At 32.6% G+C, this 20,818-nt stretch overlaps 1 protein-coding gene across 2 annotated transcripts in view; it reads left to right on the forward strand.

Annotated features, from left to right (window-relative positions):
* Positions 1–16,819, forward strand: part of LOC111696539 (voltage-gated potassium channel subunit beta-2) — a 22,821-nt gene extending 6,002 nt beyond the window's left edge. Inside the window, exons 4-12 of one of the 2 annotated variants that reach the window (XR_002764112.1) lie at positions 4,465–4,605; positions 5,251–5,330; positions 6,240–6,367; positions 7,992–8,032; positions 9,540–9,668; positions 11,179–11,310; positions 13,979–14,065; positions 15,441–16,231; positions 16,346–16,819. Coding sequence is in view for 1 of the 2 variants with exons in the window: in XM_023466167.1 (XP_023321935.1) it covers positions 4,465–4,605; positions 5,251–5,330; positions 6,240–6,367; positions 7,992–8,032; positions 9,540–9,668; positions 11,179–11,310; positions 13,979–14,065; positions 15,441–15,704 (1,002 nt within the window). In the remaining variant the exon portion in view is untranslated. The other variant, XM_023466167.1, reaches the window with a different exon arrangement.
* The last annotated feature ends 3,999 nt before the right edge of the window (positions 16,820–20,818 follow it).

The raw sequence follows: 20,818 nt of genomic DNA on the forward strand, positions 1-20,818 counted from the left end.
CCTTCTCTCCTTACCATCTCTCCTTACCTTCTCTCCTTACCTTCTCTCCTTACTATCGCTCCTTTCCTTCTCTCCTTACGTACCGTCTCTCCCTACCTTTTCTCTATTTATTCTCTCCTCCCATTTTCTCTTTACCTTTACTCTGCACCTTCTCTCTATACTTACTCTTCTTACCCTCTCTTAATTTTTCTTTTAACCAGTCATAAGCTGATTTTCTTTATTTATTCATCTCAGCTGACTTTTTCTTTTTCTCCCTTTTATAAGTTACTTTACGTGAACCACTCTATTCGTCTATAAATGTATAATGTAAACGAAAATACAAGTGATCATTCATTTTATAGTGACGCGTCCGATACAGAGCAATTACCCCTAAATCTTTGTCAGATCAATGCCGACGAAAAAATCCGTGTTTTTCTCGTTAAAAATTTTATATACTAAATTGTAAAGTTTAAACTCCACTGACAGATAAAAGAGAAAAGTATGAACTAAAAAAGAGAATATCTGCGGATAGATCAAGGATAACTTCGTCATCCTTGATCAGGATAAATATAGAGTAATAAAACGAAGAGGTGAAGCTTAGCTCAGATGTACACAACCGACCTCCCTATTAATTAATTAATTAATAGAGTGGTCGGTTGTATACATCACGATATGTTTACGTATCTAACACTGTACACTTGTATATAGAGTGATTGTATTTCTAAGGGGTGGTTTTATGTAGATATTTGAATATTAGTATTGATAATGAGATAGACACTTAATATAGATTTAAATAAAGAAAGAAAATCTAAAAATTGGTCAATTTCATAAAATCCCCCTTAGAAATACGATCACTTTATAAACAAGTGTTCAGTGTTAGATACGTGAACATATCGTGATGTAGACAACCGACCAATCTATTAATTAATTAATTAATAGGGAGGTCGGTTGTGTACATCTGAGCTAAGCTTCACCTCTTCGTTTTATTACTCTATGAGGATAAGGCTTAAAGGGTTCTGTTGGGATCCGACATGACACTAGCCCTGTAAATGTTCAGACCCTTTAATATATTTAAACTAATTGTATTGTCTATATTAGTGACGAGCTTGTATTTTATTGGTTTAAAATGTGTGCCTATAGATAAAAACAAAATTAGGTTTTTAAAAAGTGAAAAAACTAGGATTTAAAGAAATCAAGCGGTTATTGCGCAAAAATGTGTTATTTAAATGTTTTAGTAACCAACAAACAACAGTTTTAAAATTTAGTTCATAGCTAATTTTGTATTCGAACAAATAACGTTTTCTGATTGATGAAAAAAATTCTTTGAATCCATTCAATCTGCCAGATTCAGCATTGAAATTATTAAATTTAATATATTTATTTAAAGCTCATTTCAAACACAGAGCAAAATATCAAAAACTAAATATTGAAAAACCTGTAATGCTTAAAGGTCAACCTTGGTCGGCAGGATGTATCATGTGTATTGTATAGGAGAGTAGGAGAAATCCAAACCATCCCTATTCTTACCATAGATAAATAAATAAACATAGATAGCTTATGTACCCAAAATCACCAAGAATTGTATAGTCCGCGAACTCATACTTCTAGGGGTCAAAGTGTACTCAATGATAAGCGGGGTGGTTTGGTGTTTTAATGGATTTCATAATTATTAAACCACTCAGGAGTGAATTTTATTTTGAGAATATCAAATTATTTCACTGAGCAATATATCATATTGACGAGAACTGAAGAAGGACATGAGAAGGGCTAATCTAACTTAAATTTCTTTTTACAGAACTCATGTACACCACAAGTACTCAATGACATTAGAACAGCCAATGTTCACAACCGACCTAGTTAATCTATATAAAAGGAATATCTTTAAAACATCTCTGTACATTTATATCTTTCAAGATGAAAAATGTCGTCTTATGCGCAATCTATCTTTATCTATGATTCTTACTGAGCTGAGGCGTTTTTTAATATAACTAAAAAAGCATTAATAGTTTTTTTAGACTGTTCATGCTAACACATGCCCCACACATGAGAATAAAAACTGGGCCTTAACATTAACTGCCTCAGGCACAATGTTCAGTTACAAGGGCGTCTTTTTGTCACTACTACCTACTACCTAGGCATATTTACATTTTGACACGTAAATCAAGCAGAGTTTTACCCATAAAATAAACAACAAACAAACATGTTTGTCTTCATTTGCGCATTGGAAAGAAAGGTGTGGATATATACTCTATCTTTTTTGGTGCCAAAACAAAAACCAAAACAAAAACCGAAATAAACTAGCCCATGTCCGTGCTTATGTAGATACACGTACAATTGTGTGTTCTTTTAACGTTTTTGTTTTCATGGAAGTAGTACAAGTACAATTGTGTGCTTTAACGTTTTTGTTTTCATGGAAGTAGTACAAGTACAATTGTGTGTTTTAACGTTTTTGTTTTCATGGAAGTAATACAAGCACAATTAATTGTGTGTTCTTTTAACGTTTTTGTTTTCATGGAAGTAATACAAGTACAATTGTGTGCTTTAACGTTTTTGGTTTAACGGTTTATGAAGTAAACTCTCAAACTTGTTTGGCTGAAATACATTTCTCGTATAGCACTCCTTAAATAAACTGTAGACGTAATTTTAAGTGAATCTACATTTAAAAGTATGGCATGCCTGATGCACAACGATACTTTTTAATATTATCTAGGGAAGATATCGTCTTTTTTCAAATTGAAAAGTGCGGATTTTTTTTGTTTTTTGTTTCTGCGTATAAAATTCACAAAATTGTAAATTTCCATTAGTTTTGTTCATATAAAGGTTTAATGGTACAGTCCTCTCAAACTAGTACGGAACATTTAATCAGTTTAATTGGTCTTTGCAAAAAAACCTGTTTTAAAATTGCAATTTATATATTACGCAAGTTGTAAAAGTACAGACTCTGAAATAATCTAACTCGTATTTTTTTGTCGTCTACCATGCCAAAATATCAAATTCAGGTTTCAGTGTTCGAAACTGAAAAGGAATTGAGTCTTTGCCACAAATTCTGATTTTCTAATCCCTATTTATTTTCATCCCAATGTCGTAGACCTTAGATATTTCAAACTATGAATTATGTTAAAGATCAAATAATCCAAGTTTGAAATATCAAAGGTTTACACCATCCGGTTGCAGTTGTTAAAGCGATCAGAAAATTTGGGTTTGTGGCAAAAACTCAGTTCCTTTAAAAAACGTTAAATTTAATAAAATGTTATATTCTACAGATATAAAATATTATACATACAGTAACCTAACTAAAAAGGATTTGACAATATTTTTAAGAAAAGTAAATATGACAGACACTGAAAATCTGGCGAAATACCAAAACGGGTTTTTCTCATTTTTGCTTTATAACTTAAGCTATTGTAAACCCTGAGAGAGGTGTCATCATAACCTATCCAAATATCTAACCAATCATTTTATTTATATTCATTCATCAACATTCATTCGATCTTAAACACTTTTTTTGTTTAAAAAATGTTACTCAAATTATTTGAATAGCTTGACAGTGCCCTATAGGCTGTTCCCTAGTTAAAAAAGATTTTACTTGGATTTAGATAAAATCTACTACTTTCTAAATAAAAACCTCGTTCAACCACATTCTTTGTTCCTCATAAAGGGGCCAAAAACCTGATATTCAAACTTGTTTATATTAAAACTGCTGCGCAATATAAATTTATAGAATCAACAACACAAACCAGATTTAAAAATTATATTTGAAAATCAATTTTAGACGTTTTTCTGATAACCCTCGTAAGTTTAGAAAAACAGGGAAGAAAAAGGTCTCAAAAGTCTTTCTTGGTCTCTCTATTCATTAACTTGAACCTTATCCGGGTGTCCAGTATAGCACTAGGATCTCTATTCATTAACTTGAACCTTATCCAGGTGTTCAGTATAGCACTAGGATCTCTATTAATAAAATTGAACCTTATCCGGGTGTCCAGTATAACACTAGGAACTCTATTCATTAACTTGAACCTTATCCAGGTGTCCAGTGTAGCACTAGGATCTCTATTAATTAAATTGAACCTTATCCAGGTGTCCAATACAGCACTAGGATCTCTATTAATTAAATTTAACCTTATCCAGGTGTCCAGTATAGCACTAGGATCTCTATTAATTAAATTTAACCTTATCCAGATGTCCAGTATAGCACTAGGATCTCTATTAATTAAATTTAACCTTATCCAGGTGTCCAGTATAGCAATAGGATCTCTATTTATTAACTTGAACCTTATCCAGGTGTCCAGTATAGCACTAGGATCTCTATTCATTAACTTGAACCTTATCCAGGTGTCCAGTATAGCACTAGGATCTCTATTAATTAAATTGAACTATATCCGGGTGTCCAGTATAGCACTAGGAACTCTATTTATTAACTTTAACCTTATCCAGGTGTCCAGTATAGCACTAGGATCTCTATTTATAAACTTGAACCTTATCCAGGTGTCCAGTATAGCACTAGGAAGCCTCAAATCCTTCTCCAATGACGACTCTGAACTAAACGAAGAGATTGTAACACTTGCTTTCGAGAACGGAATAAATTTCTTTGATATCAGTGAACCCTTCACGAGTCAGAAAGCAGAGGTAAATTATTCAAGGTTAGGAAAGGAACTGAATACTTCCCTTGTTATCTGATTCAATAATCTTTATACCTTTGTAACCTGATGTTGTGGACCTTATATAACTCAAGCTATAAATTCGGCTAAACCCAAAAGTCACAGTTTGAAATATCAAAGGTTTATATCATCAGGTTGCAATGATTTATAGTGTTCAGTTCCTTTGGTAAAAGTTGTGAAAGCTAATTAAAATCTTGAAGCAAGTTTTCTAAGCTGTCAGTTTTCATTAAATTTGTGTTATATTGTTATAAGTTTATTTCAGGTGTCTTGTACAAACTAACTATTCTAATTTTGTATGGAAAAACTCTATAAGAGATATCTTTTTTTTAGAAAAAACGTTTGAATGATTGAGCTAGGACCGATTCTATATGGATGATGTTNTGGGACGGATTCTGTATGGATGTTTAGATTGAGCTGGGACGGATTATATTTGGATGTTTAGATTGAGCTGGGACAGATTCTATTTCGATGTTTATATTAAAGTAGGACGGATTCTAATGATTTTTAGATTGAGCTGGGATGGATTCTATATGGATAATGTTTAGATTGGGTTAGGACGGATTCTATATGGATGTTTAGATTGAGCTAAGACGGATTCTATATGGATGTTTAGATTGAGCTGGGACGGATTATCAAGAAGAAAGGATGGTCTCGGAGACAGTTTACTGTGGCGACCAAGATATATTGGGATAAGTAAGTTTTAATCTTTACCCATTCACACAATAGACTCAATCTTCTAACAACTATTTGTTCTACAGGGTGTCCCGATAAACATGGGAATTGAGGGAATTTTTTATATTGTCTTTGTTAAGGATTTTTGATTTCATATGGATTTAATACTGTTTATCTTTCAGATTTGTAACATAAATATCTTACAACGGTTTGCACAGGAACGAAACAGCTTTTTAACGTTTGCATAAAATATACTTTAGCATACGTTACTTTGTTATGATCATTGAAATTAGGTAATACAGCGCGATAATTCTTAAAATTTGTCACTTAATTCCCATGTTTATACAGTACAAGGAGTGCAGCATGGTTTACAGAAAATCTTAGCAACTGAAAACCGGTTTTTGCCAAATATTGAGATGTGCTAATATAAAGCAAATGCATTAAAAGTATGCATTTTGAAAACATATTTTTAAAGGATCGATCATAAAAGGTTGATGGATTAAAGTTAGCCTCCAAATTGTTAACAAAGCTTTGTTTTTATAATCCACTCCATTCAAAATGTCCACTTTCGTGTCCTTTAATCATATTTTAGGTATTTCATAATTATTTTTAACCCACCCGATATACAGGGTGTTCCACATCAAATTAGACCGCGTCAATGGGTCTAAATTACGATTTGAGGGACAAATCAGAAAATTTAAGAAGAATGAATCATTTAGAAAAATTTAATAAGGTTAATAGAAAATTTGTTTTGCAGATAATGCTAGATTTTTAGAGTATTGTGTGCGTATTTTGGCGTTAAAGATTGGAGATAATCTAATATGATATGGGACGCTCTGTAGAATGTTCCCGATCATAAACAATACAATCTTACAAGTTTCTTTAAACATTTTTTTATTTTTCCTTTCAACTTATTTCCCCCATTTACAGGACAGAAGACAGAGCTTTATCTCGGAAGGAAATATTAGAATCTGTGAAGGATTCTTTAGAAAACCTTCAACTAGATTATATTGATCTCGTCATTATACATAAAAATGATTCACATTGTCCACTAGAAGGTATTCATTTTCTTAAATATATTTTTATATGTGAAAATATGTTAAAACTTAAAACGCGTCACATCTTCGAGGATGCGTAAAAATGAAAACATAATTAAGCGTATAAAGACGTTTATACGCTTTAAAAATGTAACGACTGGAAAGGAATTGTTTAAGTAGGGTTCTAATTATTTTATCTTAGAATCGAAATTTAAAGAGTTCCCTGCCCGATTCACTAAAGCGCCCTTTAAAGTGAGTGACCGGCTAAATAAGCCATACATCGAAAGAATTCATCAAATGTCGTATTCTTCACTTTCTGATAATGGAATGTTGCAGATATTTAGTTATTTTTAATTAAATGATTATATGGAGCTCTTTAAAACTGTTTCCGCATATTCATGGCTATTTTGTAGTTATTTTCGCAAATACTGAGATTTACGTAAAATAGTATAAAACCCATTGAAAAATTTTTAAGACGACATTTGATAAATTCTTTCGATGTATTTAAGGTTTAACTGTAGTGGAACTGAAAATGTAGTGTTGTGGAGAAATTTTCTAGGATTCAATTGAGACTTATAAAATGTTTTAATGATGTATAATTACTGAGTTTGAGCGCAAAGTCGACGCATCCATTTGAGTGGTTACGTTTTGAGAATCGATTTTTTAAAATTTATAAAACAACAACGACAAAAAATGTATCAAAAATTCTACGGTAGACTAATTAGATGTTTAGGAATATATTTCTCAATTGAAATTCTCAATAAATCAATGTTAAAATTGATTATATCTTTTTTCAGCATTATATTAAATTTCTTATTCTTTACGAATTTGTTCGCAGATTTCTAAAAATTCTTAAAATGTCGTCTTTTCAATAAAAATTCCAGAAAATCTACAAAAATGTCTGTAAACAATGAGACATTCCAGAAACCAATAAAATACTTATTTTAGATGATACGAGTTAATTTTTATTTTCTCAACCTGTTCCTAAACAACTAAATAGGTTACTGTAGAATTTATATACATTTTTTTGTCGTCGTTATTTAATAGTTTTAAAATAATCGATTCTCAAAACGTAACCACCCAAATGGACGATTTTGAATGTCGAATTTGCGCTCAAACTGAGTAATTGTACATCATTAAAGCGTTTTATATGTCTCAAATGAATCCTAAAATATTCTCCACAATACTACATTCTCAGTTCAACTACTATACATTGCCGGTCACTCCCTTTAAACCTGTATTTAAGTAACAATGGTTATCGTCGTTTCTTATCTTAAGAAGAGACAATTTTTGCTAAAACTTATGTTGAAAGGGTACCGCTGTGCATGTAACTCTTTATCTAGGGGGTTTATTGAAATTTTTTCATCTATCCCTTTAAAGAGACGAAATTAAAAACCCCGTTCAGCATAAAAAAAACAGAATTAGTTGGTTTAAGAAAATTTCCCAGACGGTGCATTTAAGTTTTTTACTTTACAGCGGTTTCTTTTCAAAAGTTGCAAATTCCTCTTCATTCCTTTACTTATTTTTAAAGGAACTAGAGACGCAATTTCAAGTGAGTGTCTGAGCAAATATGAACCCTGTGGTGTTCTTTTTGAAAATTGATTATTTCCAATTTCGGTTCTTAAATAATCGTTATTTTGTGTAGAGGTGGTAAAAGCGATTAACTTTCTGATCACAACAGGCAAGGTAGGTTTTATTTTATCCATTAAAAAATAAGTTGTAATTGATTTAAAGGGACTGTGTGCGTAGTTATCAGGTGACTCTTCAGTCAAAGATGACAACAGTATCCTTGAAGCCTTTATCTGATCAATAATGTGAAAAATATTGTCGTTTTTCTAGGCTTAAATGTGTTTAATTTTGATAATTCCTATATGTTTTTCTGTAGTAGAAATGTCCAAGTCACTTTATAGAGAAACACAATTGAAAATAATCAGTATTCAAAATAATAAACATTGATACTTATTCATATTTGATCATACAAAGCTGTTGAAATTACGGTACAGTCCCTTTAATCCGAAAAAAAATCATTTTGTTTGAAATTCCATTCAATTCCTTTGTGCGCAGGAAATAGATTAGTGAATACAATAAGTTGCAATAGAGAATAGTATAAAGCTGCATTTTACGTCATTTTACATGGCATTTTTATTTTCAGGGAGAGACAAAATATTTATTTATAAGAATAGGCTAAGAAAAAATTGGTGCAGTTTTATGTGTGTTTTCTCTCTCTTTTCTTTTACTGTTTTATATGCAAAGACGGGTTGGAACTGTGTCACATTTGACACCAGTGACGTCAGGCGTAAATTCTTCAAAATGGCCTTGTCACCTATTGTACTTTTTACTCTATTTGGTTCGCAGTTTATAATGATTACAGTTGGACACACACAAATTTTTTGCACATTGTACATTGCACTGCAGTGCAGTACAGTTTAGAACATAGCCGGAAAGGAATTGAGTTTTTGCCACAAACTATGATTTCATATTTCATATATCTTTGCAACCCTTTGTCGTAGACCTTGGACATTTCAAACTATGAAATCTGTTAGATCAAATAATCTAAGTTTGAAATATCAAAGGTTTACATCATTAGGTTGTACAGATATAGGGATAAGAAAATTTGAGTTTGTGTCAAACACTAAATTCCTTTAAGAGAGTATCGATGAGTGCAAGAATTATATTATTCCTTTGATGAACAAACCTCCCGAGTTTCCTTTTTGAGGGTTAATGAATGAAAAAAAGATGAAACAATCATATTAAATAATATTTTGAAAAAAATTGATATCTTTAAAATTTCCGACGCCTGGTTTCATGACGATACCACTCTCTTAAATTTCTGGCTCTGTACTCAGTTTTCCCTCTACATTGTGCAATACAACTCCATACCGACTAATTAGCCTGATTCTAATTATTACTTGAATAAGTTTAATTAATTTATAATTATCTGATTTTAGAATTAATAATTTGTAATTAGAGAAACAGATACAGGGCAAGTAAAGAAAGGGGGGTATGATCAACAGATTTTTATTTGTAAAATTCTGTTTTTACAATTGAAATATAAACTTACGAAAAAAAGTTTTTGTATAAATATATAATGCTAAGTTTGATACAATATTGATTTTTAGTTTATAATATAACTAATCTCTTTAAATTTGCAGAACTGAATTAAACTTTTCAACAAACTCTTCTCTTTGTTTAGATTTTGTACTGGGGCACAGCAAAATGGAGTCCTGTTGAGATATTTGAATCCTTCTCTATTGCCCGAGCTATGAACTGCGTAACTCCGCTTTGTGAATACGCAGAATATCATCCCTTCCACAGAGAAAAGGTAAACTTGTATTATGTTGACGCATTTTTAAATGTCTCAAGTTTCGGTCTCTGCAGGGTCCAACTGTGTTGGGTTTGGTTCAGGCGTGTGGAGTACATGAAAAGTCAGACATGTAATAAAACACGTATATGGATACTTCCAAGGAGAATTGAATAGAAGGAGGGGGCGATTGGGTTCCCGTACACTTTGCTGTGACGTTTTTGGACTGCTGAAGAACTTGTAATTGCGTAACAACAATAATAAAGATTGTAAACAATAACACAAATGATAAACAGACATCTGATGCATCTCTGGCGTTAGATGAAGATTCACCGTATACTAACTCATGTTTGTTTACATTAGATCGGCTGCCTTTATTATTGTTGTTACGCTTGGTATTAAGTATATTAGATCTTTTTACTTAACGTACAAATACAATCTGTATCAGGCAAAACGTGACAGTACCGCGGAATGAATGATCCTATTAAAGCGGAATTATAGAATCAAAAATGCTTCGAAAATAATTTTTTCCCTTACAAATAATTATAAATATAGCTGAGCACAATCTATCGTGTTAAGAAGCACTTTTCCTTCCGAAATTAAGTTTTGATTGTTTTCGCATTTCCTGTTCTGCATTTCCTGGAATCATTCTTACTTTTCTTTACAAAATTACAATACTGTCTTAGAACTTTTCATAAACTAACAAGTGACAAAACTACTACAGAATATTGTATATCCGTTGCAAAATGTGCCAAAACACGTAAGTACCGGGGGATTTACGAATTAACTTTTATCCATCTTTTTGGATAAATATATAGAAATATTTTCCGTATTCAGGAATTTTTTCGGGGGGGGGGGGGCTTCAGTACCCAATGAAGCAAACAAAAAACTTAAAACCATAGATTTCACTGAACCAGTGGAGCGGAGGTCACATAGCCCCCCTCCCCTCATGAATACGCCTCTGACTTTAAATTCACTAAAGAAAACGCACAGAAACAAAGCACATTGAGGATCCACATTTAGGGTTCACATTAAGGATAGGATGCATATTGAGGACGCACATCGAGGTAGCACATCGTGGACGCACATTATGGACTAACATTGAGGTCACACATCGAGGACGTATACCGAGGTCGCAAATTAGGACGCTCATCAAGGACGCACATTGAGGCACATCCTGAACGCACATCCAGGACATTCATTAAATACGCATATCGAGGACGCACATCGAGTTCTAAAATCGAGTTCTCATATCGAATTCTCAAATCTAAATCTCACATCGAGTTCTCACATCGAAGACACATCGAGGATGCATATTGAGTTCTCACATTGAGGACACACATCGAGGGCGCACGTTGAGGACACATCAAGTACACACTATACAGGACACACTATTTAGGACGCACGTTGAGGACACAACGAGTACACATCGTACACACTACCCAGGACATGCTATTGAGAATACACTTTGAGAACATTCTAAAATGATTCATATTCATACAGCACAGCTAAACTACATTGTTATATTTAGGTTGAACTTTACATGGCAGAGTTGTACAACAAGGTTGGGTTGGGACTGATAACCTGGTCTCCTGTGTCTCTAGGTCTAGTTCTTGGTACTAGTGAGGAGCAGACTCAGCTTGTCACAAAACTAGCTTTTAAGGTCAGTTTGAAGAAATTTAAAGTTTTCTTCATAATTTTCAATTAGAGAATTTGTGCCCCCCCCCCCCCNCTACCCTATTCTAGCCTCGGTTTCGGCCAGGATATTTTCTTATCTTAACCTAACCAAAAATATTGGCTAATTAAAAAAAATTATATATATACATATGTTTTATACATATATGGAGTGTACTAAAAATGGGTATTGCAGCTTTTTTCATGGCTCGACTTTTATTTCTTTGAACTTTTTCGAAACCTGCAGAACATTGTTGATTGTATGGACACCAATGAGAGGTCTGTCGCACAAAATTCTCGGCAGTTATGACAGTTTATATAAAAATTTAACCAAAATGACAGCCGTTGTCCCTTTTTTAACACCAAGTTTGTATACGAGTACCTGCATCTTACTTGTTATTATTATCTAAAGCTACTTTTTATATAAGTTTTCTTTTCTGGAAAGATGAAAGAAAATTATAAGATAAAAAAGAGTTCTAATTAAATAAGGCATACTTTTACTTTCATCAAAGGAAAACAGTAAATGTATTGTACACTCATACAGTATATGAAGGAAACAGTAAATGTATTGTACACTCATGCAGTTTTTGAAGGAAACAGTAAATGTATTGTACAGTATATGAAGGAAACAGTAAATTTTACAGAAACAAGAAACATTAAATGTATTGAAAAGTATATGCAAGAAACAGTAAATGTGTTGTACACTTGTACAAGATATGCTGGAGACAGTAAATGTATTGTACAGTATATGTTAGAAACAGTAAATGAATTGTACAGTATATGCGAGAAACAATAAATGTATTGTACACTCATACAGTATATGAAGGAAACAGTAAATGTATTGTACACTCATACAGTATATGAAGGAAACAGTAAATGTACACTCATACAGTATATGAAGGAAACAGTAAATGTATTGTACACTCATACAGTATATGAAGGAAACAGTAAATGTATTGTACACTCATACAGTATATGAAGGAAACAGTAAATGTATTGTACACTCATACAGTATATGAAGGAAACAGTAAATGTATTGTACAGTATATGAAGGAAACAGTAAATGTATTGTACACTCATGCAGTATATGAAGGAAACAGTAAATGTATTGTACACTCATTCAGTATATGAAGGAAACAGTAAATTTTTGTACAGAAACAAGAAACATTAAATGTATTGAAAAGCATATGCAAGAAACAGTAAATGTGTTGTACACTTGTACAAGATATGCAGGAGACAGTAAATGTATTGTACAGTATATGTTAGAAACAGTAAATGAATTGTACAGTATATGCGAGAAACAGTAAATGTATTGTACATTATATGTGAGAAACACAGTTATGTTCTCAGATGAAAGGTTTATATAAAGAACATCTTTGTTCTCTGTTGAAAGGTTAATATAAAGAACATCTCTGTTCTCTGATGAAAGGTTAATACAAAGAACATCTTTGTTCTCTGTTGAAAGGTTAATATAAAGAACATCTCTGTTCTCTGATGAAAGGTTAATATAAAGAACATCTCTGTTCTCTGATGAAAGGTTAATATAAAGAACATCTCTTTTCTCTGATGAAAGGTTAATATAAAGAACATCTCTTTTCTCTGATGAAAGGTTAATACAAAAGACATTTCTGTTCTCTGATGAAAGATTAATATAGAGAAAATCTCTGTTCTCTGATGAAAGGTTAATATAAAGAACATCTCTTTTCTCTGATGAAAGGTTAATATAGAGAATATCTCTGTTCTCAGATGAAAGATTAATATAAAGAACATCCTTGTTCTCTGTTGAAAGGTTAATATAAAGAACATCTCTGTTCTCTGATGAAAGGTTAATATAGAGAACATCTCTGTTCTCTGATGAAAGGGTGTAGTTTGTACATCTACACATGGAAGGGGGGAAGTATGTAATATTAATAATTAAAAGTTAGGAAGTGTGGCAAAATCAAAGGCAAAGGTGTTGCGACACTTTAAGGTCGACCAAGACTTGAAAATTGACGCAACTTTTCCTAGCAGACTGGGTCTATATATGACTTACCAACCAATTTTCTGACAGGATTGAAAAACTCCATTACTCATTAGTAAAGGGTTTCATTAGTAAACGAGTGCAAAATGCTACATTTTTAAGTATTAAATTTGCTTTTTTAAATGTGTCAAAAGAACTTATTCCTTCTAAAACCAAAACTGATTACTACTGTACTAACAAGGTTGTTTAATAAGGTTGGTTACTTTAGATGTCAATCTCTCTTAGAAGACGACATTTTACGTACATTGGAGCGCAGCGAGAGTAAACCTGTCTTATCATACAACCTTGAGGATGGGAATACTAATGTAAACCATGATATAAGAAGGTTTACTGTAGAACCATCATGATCCTTCCCTCTATAATGTAAAATTATTCCAAAAGTTCCTCTGTTTCTCTGGTTTAACCGAAAAGGAAAATTTGTTTAAGTTATACTTGGAATGAACCCAGGGTAGAAGGGTAGGAGGCGCTCTGAATTTGAAATGTTATACATTTCATTACTAGCATCTTAGTCTTGTTTATGTAAATTATATACAGCTGAGAAACAAGATCGGAACCATGTTTATATATTTATGAATAATTTTTCTTGTGAAAATTCTAAAAGCCAGAAATGTTATTATTCTAATGATTTTTACTGTAGAGTGGGAAGTATAAGGTTGGCCAAGACGCTAACGGGATCCATGAAGGAATTCACGTAGCTTCTCATACGGTTAAACAATTAGAAATGGTAAGTTTTAAACAATTTTTTTTAACCTTGGATAGCTTGAGATATGTTCAGATTTTCTTAATCAAAATATCTTACAAATTTTTCCCCCTGTCATGTTTGTGGAAATATTTCCCCCAATCATGTTTGTGAAAATATTTCCCTTTATCATGTTTGTGGAAATATTTCCCCCAATCATATTTGTGGAAATATTTCCCCCAATCATGTTGTGGAAATATTACCAATCATGTTGTGGAAATATTTCCCTGAATCATGTTTGTGGAAATATTTCCCCCAATCATGTTTGTGGAAATATTTCCCCCAAATCATGTTTGTGGAAATATTACCCCATGTCATGTTTGTGGAAATATTTCCCCCTATCATGTTGTGGAAAGAAAACTTTTCAAACCTTTTTGCTGAACAAGGGAAAGGAACTGACAAAGGAACAAACTCTTATTTCAACCTTTCACTATTTGGTTGAGCATAATTTATACTTTGACATACTATAGGTCCACAACATTATTTTGTTAGAATATTTAATGTACAAAAAAAGTTCCGATAATTTTCTCTCTTGTTTTACAAATATTTTCTGTGTTTTTTTCAAGTGACCCTCCAGGGAAAGAAGGGAATGTGGCATGTTTGATTTACAAATGGTACATATTTAACCTTAGACTGATTATCGACGGAAAACTTCGAGTGTTTATCTCTAAAAAAACGCAATTAACTTCTATTATAGTTCTAAACAAATATCGGATATTCTTTGTCCGAGGCGGTTTTCAAAAATGCTAATGAAAATATGTATTTTCTGCGACTTATTTAAATTAAATATTAATATTTCTTTAATGAAAAACCTTGTGAAAAAGGTTTCAACAAATTCAATTGATTCTGTTAAGAAGTAAGGATAAGTCCATCATCCTTGATCATATAAAGGTGTAAAGGGTACTATTGTGAATCGAACACACCACTCAACTACTGCAGGATCACATGAAATTACGTGTACAGTCCCCTTAAATCTCTTTATTGTACAGGGTGTCCTTTTAGTCTTGCCAATTTTCAAATTGCTGTAACTTTGATATTGTTTGGAATTTTTACAATCTGTAAAAGAATTTGATTAATCAAAATATGAACGTTTTGTTGTATACAATGAAAATTCACAATTCTAATACCAAAAAATGCGCAAATTCAGTTATTTCATTTAAGCCATATTCCAATATGGTGTTTTCTGAAGAAGTCAAGATAACTTAATTAGAATTGTGAATTTTCATTGTATACAACAAAACGTGTACATGTTGATTACTCAAATTTTTTTACAGATTGTAAAAATTCCAAATATTAATTCCTAACAAGAACAAAGTTACAGCAATTTGAAAATTGGCAAGATTAAAAGGACCCCCTTTAGATAAGTGAGAGGTTTGGATGTACCTTGAGCCAGCTCCTGGTCTGCTGGAGCCTCAGGAACAACACGAGCCAGGTTGTGGTTGTGAGCGCAAGCTCCCTAGAGCAGTTGACCAGCCAGCTCTCCAGCCTCCAGCTTCTATCCAAGATGAATAGTTGTCTGCTGGAGGAGATGGATAGGATTCTAGGAAATAAACCTACTCGACAACCAATGGTTTCTACACTACAACAACGGTGGACCGCTACAGGAGGAGTTCCTCCTCAATGAAATCTATAGTTTAAAGGGAATGTCAACTAAATTTAATCCGACCCTTCTATCTAAAGTGCCATTTTTGATTTTTTAAATTAACAGACGAGCTAGAAAAGTGCTAAAAGGAATTTAATTTTCGACACAAACTCTGATTTACTAATCCCGATATCTTTAAACCCCAATGTCGTAGATCTTAGATATTTCAAACAATAAATTCTGTTAGATCAAATAATCAAAGTTTTGAATATCATGGGTTTACATCATTAGGTTGCAAATACATAGGACTTATAAAGCTTAAAGGGTCCGTTCACTTATCTCGGTAATTTCAGGGTAAACTAAACAGCCTATTCGCTGTTGATTGGTAATAGTCTTAATTTTCAAAGACAAAGTGGCCGGAGAAAAAACCGATTTTCTCGTTCAGAATTTGAGCGTAAAGGGACGGTCCCTATCTATAGACACTGTTTGGTGCAAAGACTCAGTTTCTTTAACTTGTTTTAGATAAGAATACATGGATAAGTTCTCTTTAACCGCTTAAGTGTTAAAAGGTACTGTTGTGAGTCGTTGAAGGCTCTCTTAAATTGTCGGGTGACATTTTAGAGCATTTTAGGAAGAACACACAAATAATTTACAGTGTAATTAATNCGCTTAAGGGTTAAAAGGTACTGTTGTGAGTCGTTGAAGGCTCTCTTAAATTGTCGGGTGACATTTTAGAGCATTTTAGGAAGAACACACAAATAATTTACAGTGTAATTAATAAACATAAAACAAATAATTTACAGTGTAATTAATAAACATAAAACAAAAGTACACTATTTTTTGCAACTGTCTGCTAGCCTAGGAAATTTGCCGTTACCGGTGGGCGGTGACAGCAATTATCATTATCTGCCAAATTTAACCTGAATTTAAACACTAAGAACCTTTCATCACATGTTAATACGTTAACGGGAAATTGCCCAGACCTGCTCTCTACCAATGTATGGAAAGCTCCATGATGTTTACTGATTCTGAGAGTTTATAATTACATTTTTTAGTGATTTAATCTCAAAATATGTATAATGTACATGTGTAATATTCCATATTATCGCTTAGTTTTTTTGTAATATATAATTTATTTAATAAATGTCCGAGTAATTCCCAGAGTATAAAAAATACATAGAAATTTTACCAGTTAGTCGTCTTTGTTGTATTGATACGACGACTGTATATCAAATAAATTCATTTGTTCTTTATTTTATAAAGAGTACTTAGTGTTGAAATTGTTCTAGAGACCTTTTTTTCTAGAGGAATTGGTTGTTAAGGCATAATATTAGTTATGCAGCTCCGAATTCATTATTTAGGTCTCTGTTATTTTCCCCGAGTTTAGAGTTCAAAGTCCTAATTTTTATCAGGCTCCGAGTCTAAGTTTCAGATAATTTCTAGTTTTTCTCTTCGGAGTACAGGCGTCCCTTCCATAGTTTTGAAATCAGACTTCTAAATTATAAAACCTGTGTTTGATCAGGTGTCTACTCAATTGTCTAGAAGAAACTGTCCAGCTCTGTGTTTACGTTACTGCATGAGATTAGACCTGTACCTAGTGACCTTTTATTAAAAAAGGGACATGCGCGATCCACGACGATACCCATGAAACCTTTTTATGATAAACTAGCTGAAGGGCCCAGCATTGCCAGTGGAAAAAATAATGCGAGAAAAAAAATTTTGTGAAAAAATTTCGATTTTTTTAGCTTATGTCACCCCCTGGCTACCCATGAGTGTCCTCAAAAAGATTCAGCCCATTCGGTCCGGCCGTTTGGACGGCCAGGGGGAACATATATATGAATGTCTTATTTTTTTATATATAGATAATGTAAAAGATATATATGTTTTTATAACTTAGAAGCGTTTAATTCTGTTTAATTTTCCTGAAGCAACAAATGGGCAAAAGTAACTTTTCAAGAGAACTCAAAAATTTTCAAATTTTCAAAAACAAAAATATGGATATCTAATTCGCACTTGAAAAACGTTTAAGGTTACCGTTGTAAATTGGACGTTCACAGTCTCTCTAAACCAATATTTGACCTCTTAGTTTATGCAGAACTGAAACATGGGTTTTGGCACTCTTTTAAAAGACTAAAAGATTGGTCTTTGGAAGCTTTTAATAAACTAAAACATGTGTCTTTGTATACTTTTAAAAGACTAAAAGATGGGTCTTTGTACCCTTTCATTAGACTGAAAAATGGATAGTTGTATGCTTTTAGTATACTCAAACATGTGTCTTTGTATACTTTTAAAAGACTAAAAGATGGGTCTTTGTACCCTTTCATTAGACTGAAAAATGGATAGTTGTATGCTTTTAGTAGACTCAAACATGTGTCTTTGTACACTTTTAAAAGACTAAAAGATTGGTCTTTGAAGGCTTTTAATAGACTAAAACATGTGTCTTTGTACACTTTTAAAAGACTAAAAGATTGGTATTTGAAGGCTTTTAATAGATTAAAACATGTGTCTTCGTATACTTTTAAAAGACTAAAAGATGGGTCTTTGTACCCTTTCAATAGACTGAAACATGGGTCTTTGTAAGATGTTCTTAGAAATAGACTCAAACACGTCTTCAAAAGAATAAAAGATGGGTCTTTGTACCCTTTGAATAGACTAAAAAGTGGGCCTTTAAATGCTTTTAATGAACTAAAACATGTATGTATCTTTGTATGCTTGGTATGCTTTGAATACTGAATATAAAGCCCAGTGCTTAAAAACTAAATTGTGGGAAGGCTAACGTTTCATTGTAATTTAAAATCTTATTTTCTACATAAACTTGATGAAAACGATAGTATAGATTGTAACTATTATTTTTGCACTGAATCATAGAATACACAGAATCCTAACACAAATATTCACCTCTTTTTCATTTTATTTTTCACTTTTTAAGAAGTATCATAGGCCGTATAAGATTTCAGAGACTTGAACCAGACAGCCAGATAACGCCAGAGAATTCATCAATGTGTTTTTAACCTGTATGTATATGTATATTTGCATAATGAACTATTTAACTTTATTTATTTTATTTCAAGGAACTGTGTCCCTCCATTTACAGAGAGAGATCAGAGCGATCAAGGAATAATGCAATAACCTTATTTTTATCAACTTTATTTTATCAATAGTAAAGAGTTTTTGCATGGAAACGTACAAAGGGTAAATATCAGAAGTATTCGAAATTTTCCATACTTAACCCTATAAGGTCTAATAAAGTGTCATTATTAAACTAAAGTTTATTTTATCAATAAAACACGTTTTTCACTTGAATTTCCACGTCAGAAAATAGTTATAAGTTTCACTTCAAATATAAAAAATGAGTCATGTAATTTTTTTGTGTTCAATTTTTGCAAGACGGAAAAGTTGAATTTATTAGCCAAAAATTCCTAGATCCCCCCCCCATGTCACTTACTGGCTGGGTCCCTATCATTATGGTTAAGGAAGGAAGTAATTTCCCTTAGTCTGTAGTTAGAGATAAATTGAATTTCTGTTCCAAGCGAGATAAGAAATAAACGTGCAACTGCAAATACAAAGAGCTTTCAGGTTTGCTTCATTTTCCTGTTAAAACTAGATCCTCTCTACTCAGCTAGATCTGAGCCTGTCCAGATCCAAGCCTGTCAAGATCCAAGTCTGTCTAGATACAAGTTTGTCCATAACCGAGCATGTATAGATACAACCCTGTCTAGATCCAAGTCTGTCCAGAACCGTGCATGTCTAGATACAAGTCTGTCCAGAACCGTGCATGTCTAGATAAGAGCCTGTCTAGATACAAGCTTGTCTTAAATTGAGCCTGTCTAGATCTGAGCATGTCAGAATCTAGATCCAAGTCTCTCTAGGTCCTCAGCTTCCTAGACCTTAACCTACCAAGGTTTGACCCCGTTCAGATCTAAGTAACCCGACCTTTCTAGATCCGAGCCGACCCAATTTGAACCCAAACATTTCTATAGATCTTTTCCTTAATAGAGCCTTTTCTTTTGTAAATAAAGGAAATGAGCATTAGCCACAAATTCTGATTTTCAAATCGCTAAATCTTTGCAACCTAATGGTGTTTACCTTAGATATTTCAAACTATCATTATTTGATCTAAAATAATTCATAGTTTGAAATATCTAAGGTCTCCAACATTGAAATGCAAAGATATAGGGATAAGAAAATCAGAGTTTGTAACAAAAACTCAATTCCTTTTCCCATTAAATTGTGCCTTGATAAAACTCTTCCTCTATATTTTCCTTGAACTATATAGTCCAGACAAAATCTAAGCTACCAGAGACTTGATATTAGCAAGCTCATTGACTCATCGTGTCAACCCAGTGTACTCCCAGACTTGAAGCTTGTTACTGGGTAAAACATGTGATAAACTATCATTATGAATTTTTTAGTTAAAATCTAGATAAGTTCGGATTAAGCAAATATCTATATAATTCCGTAAATCCCGTACTTTAATCTACAGCTGAACCTGATAAGAAGTAACATGAACAGTATGTTTCACGTAAATATCATGAACAGGGTGTCTCAAATACATATCATGAAATGGGTGTCTCAAATACATATCATGAACAGGGTGTTTCTAATAAATATCACGAAGAGGGTGTCTCAAATACATATCATGAACAAGATGTTTCAAATAAATATCATTAACAGTGTTTCTCAAATACATATCATGAACAGGGTGGCTCAAATACATAACATGAACAGGGTGTCTCAAATACATATCATGAAGAGGGTGTCCCAAATACGTATCATGAAGAGGGTGTCTCAAATACAAATCATGAAGAGGGTGTCCCAAATACATATCATGAAGAGGGTGTCTCAAATACAAATCATGAACAGGGTGTTTCAAATAAATATCATGAACAGTGTGTCTCAAATATATATCATGAACAGGGTGTCTCAAATATATATCATGAACAGGGTGTCTCAAATACATATCATAAAAGATAGAAAAACAATGAAATGATAAGAATTAAGAGAATAAGAAGACAAGTGATAATAGGTTTATGTCGTGTTTGCATTGATCTTGGCTTGTAGGTCAGGTTTATATACTTGTACACTCTTTTTTTGCATTTTCGTATAAACGCAACATTTTTCATCGGTATTGTACAGTTATGTACACTTAGACAAAA

This window comes from Eurytemora carolleeae, unplaced genomic scaffold (genome assembly GCF_000591075.1).
Source record: "Eurytemora carolleeae unplaced genomic scaffold, Eaff_2.0 scaffold72, whole genome shotgun sequence".
NCBI lineage: Eukaryota > Metazoa > Arthropoda > Copepoda > Calanoida > Temoridae > Eurytemora > Eurytemora carolleeae.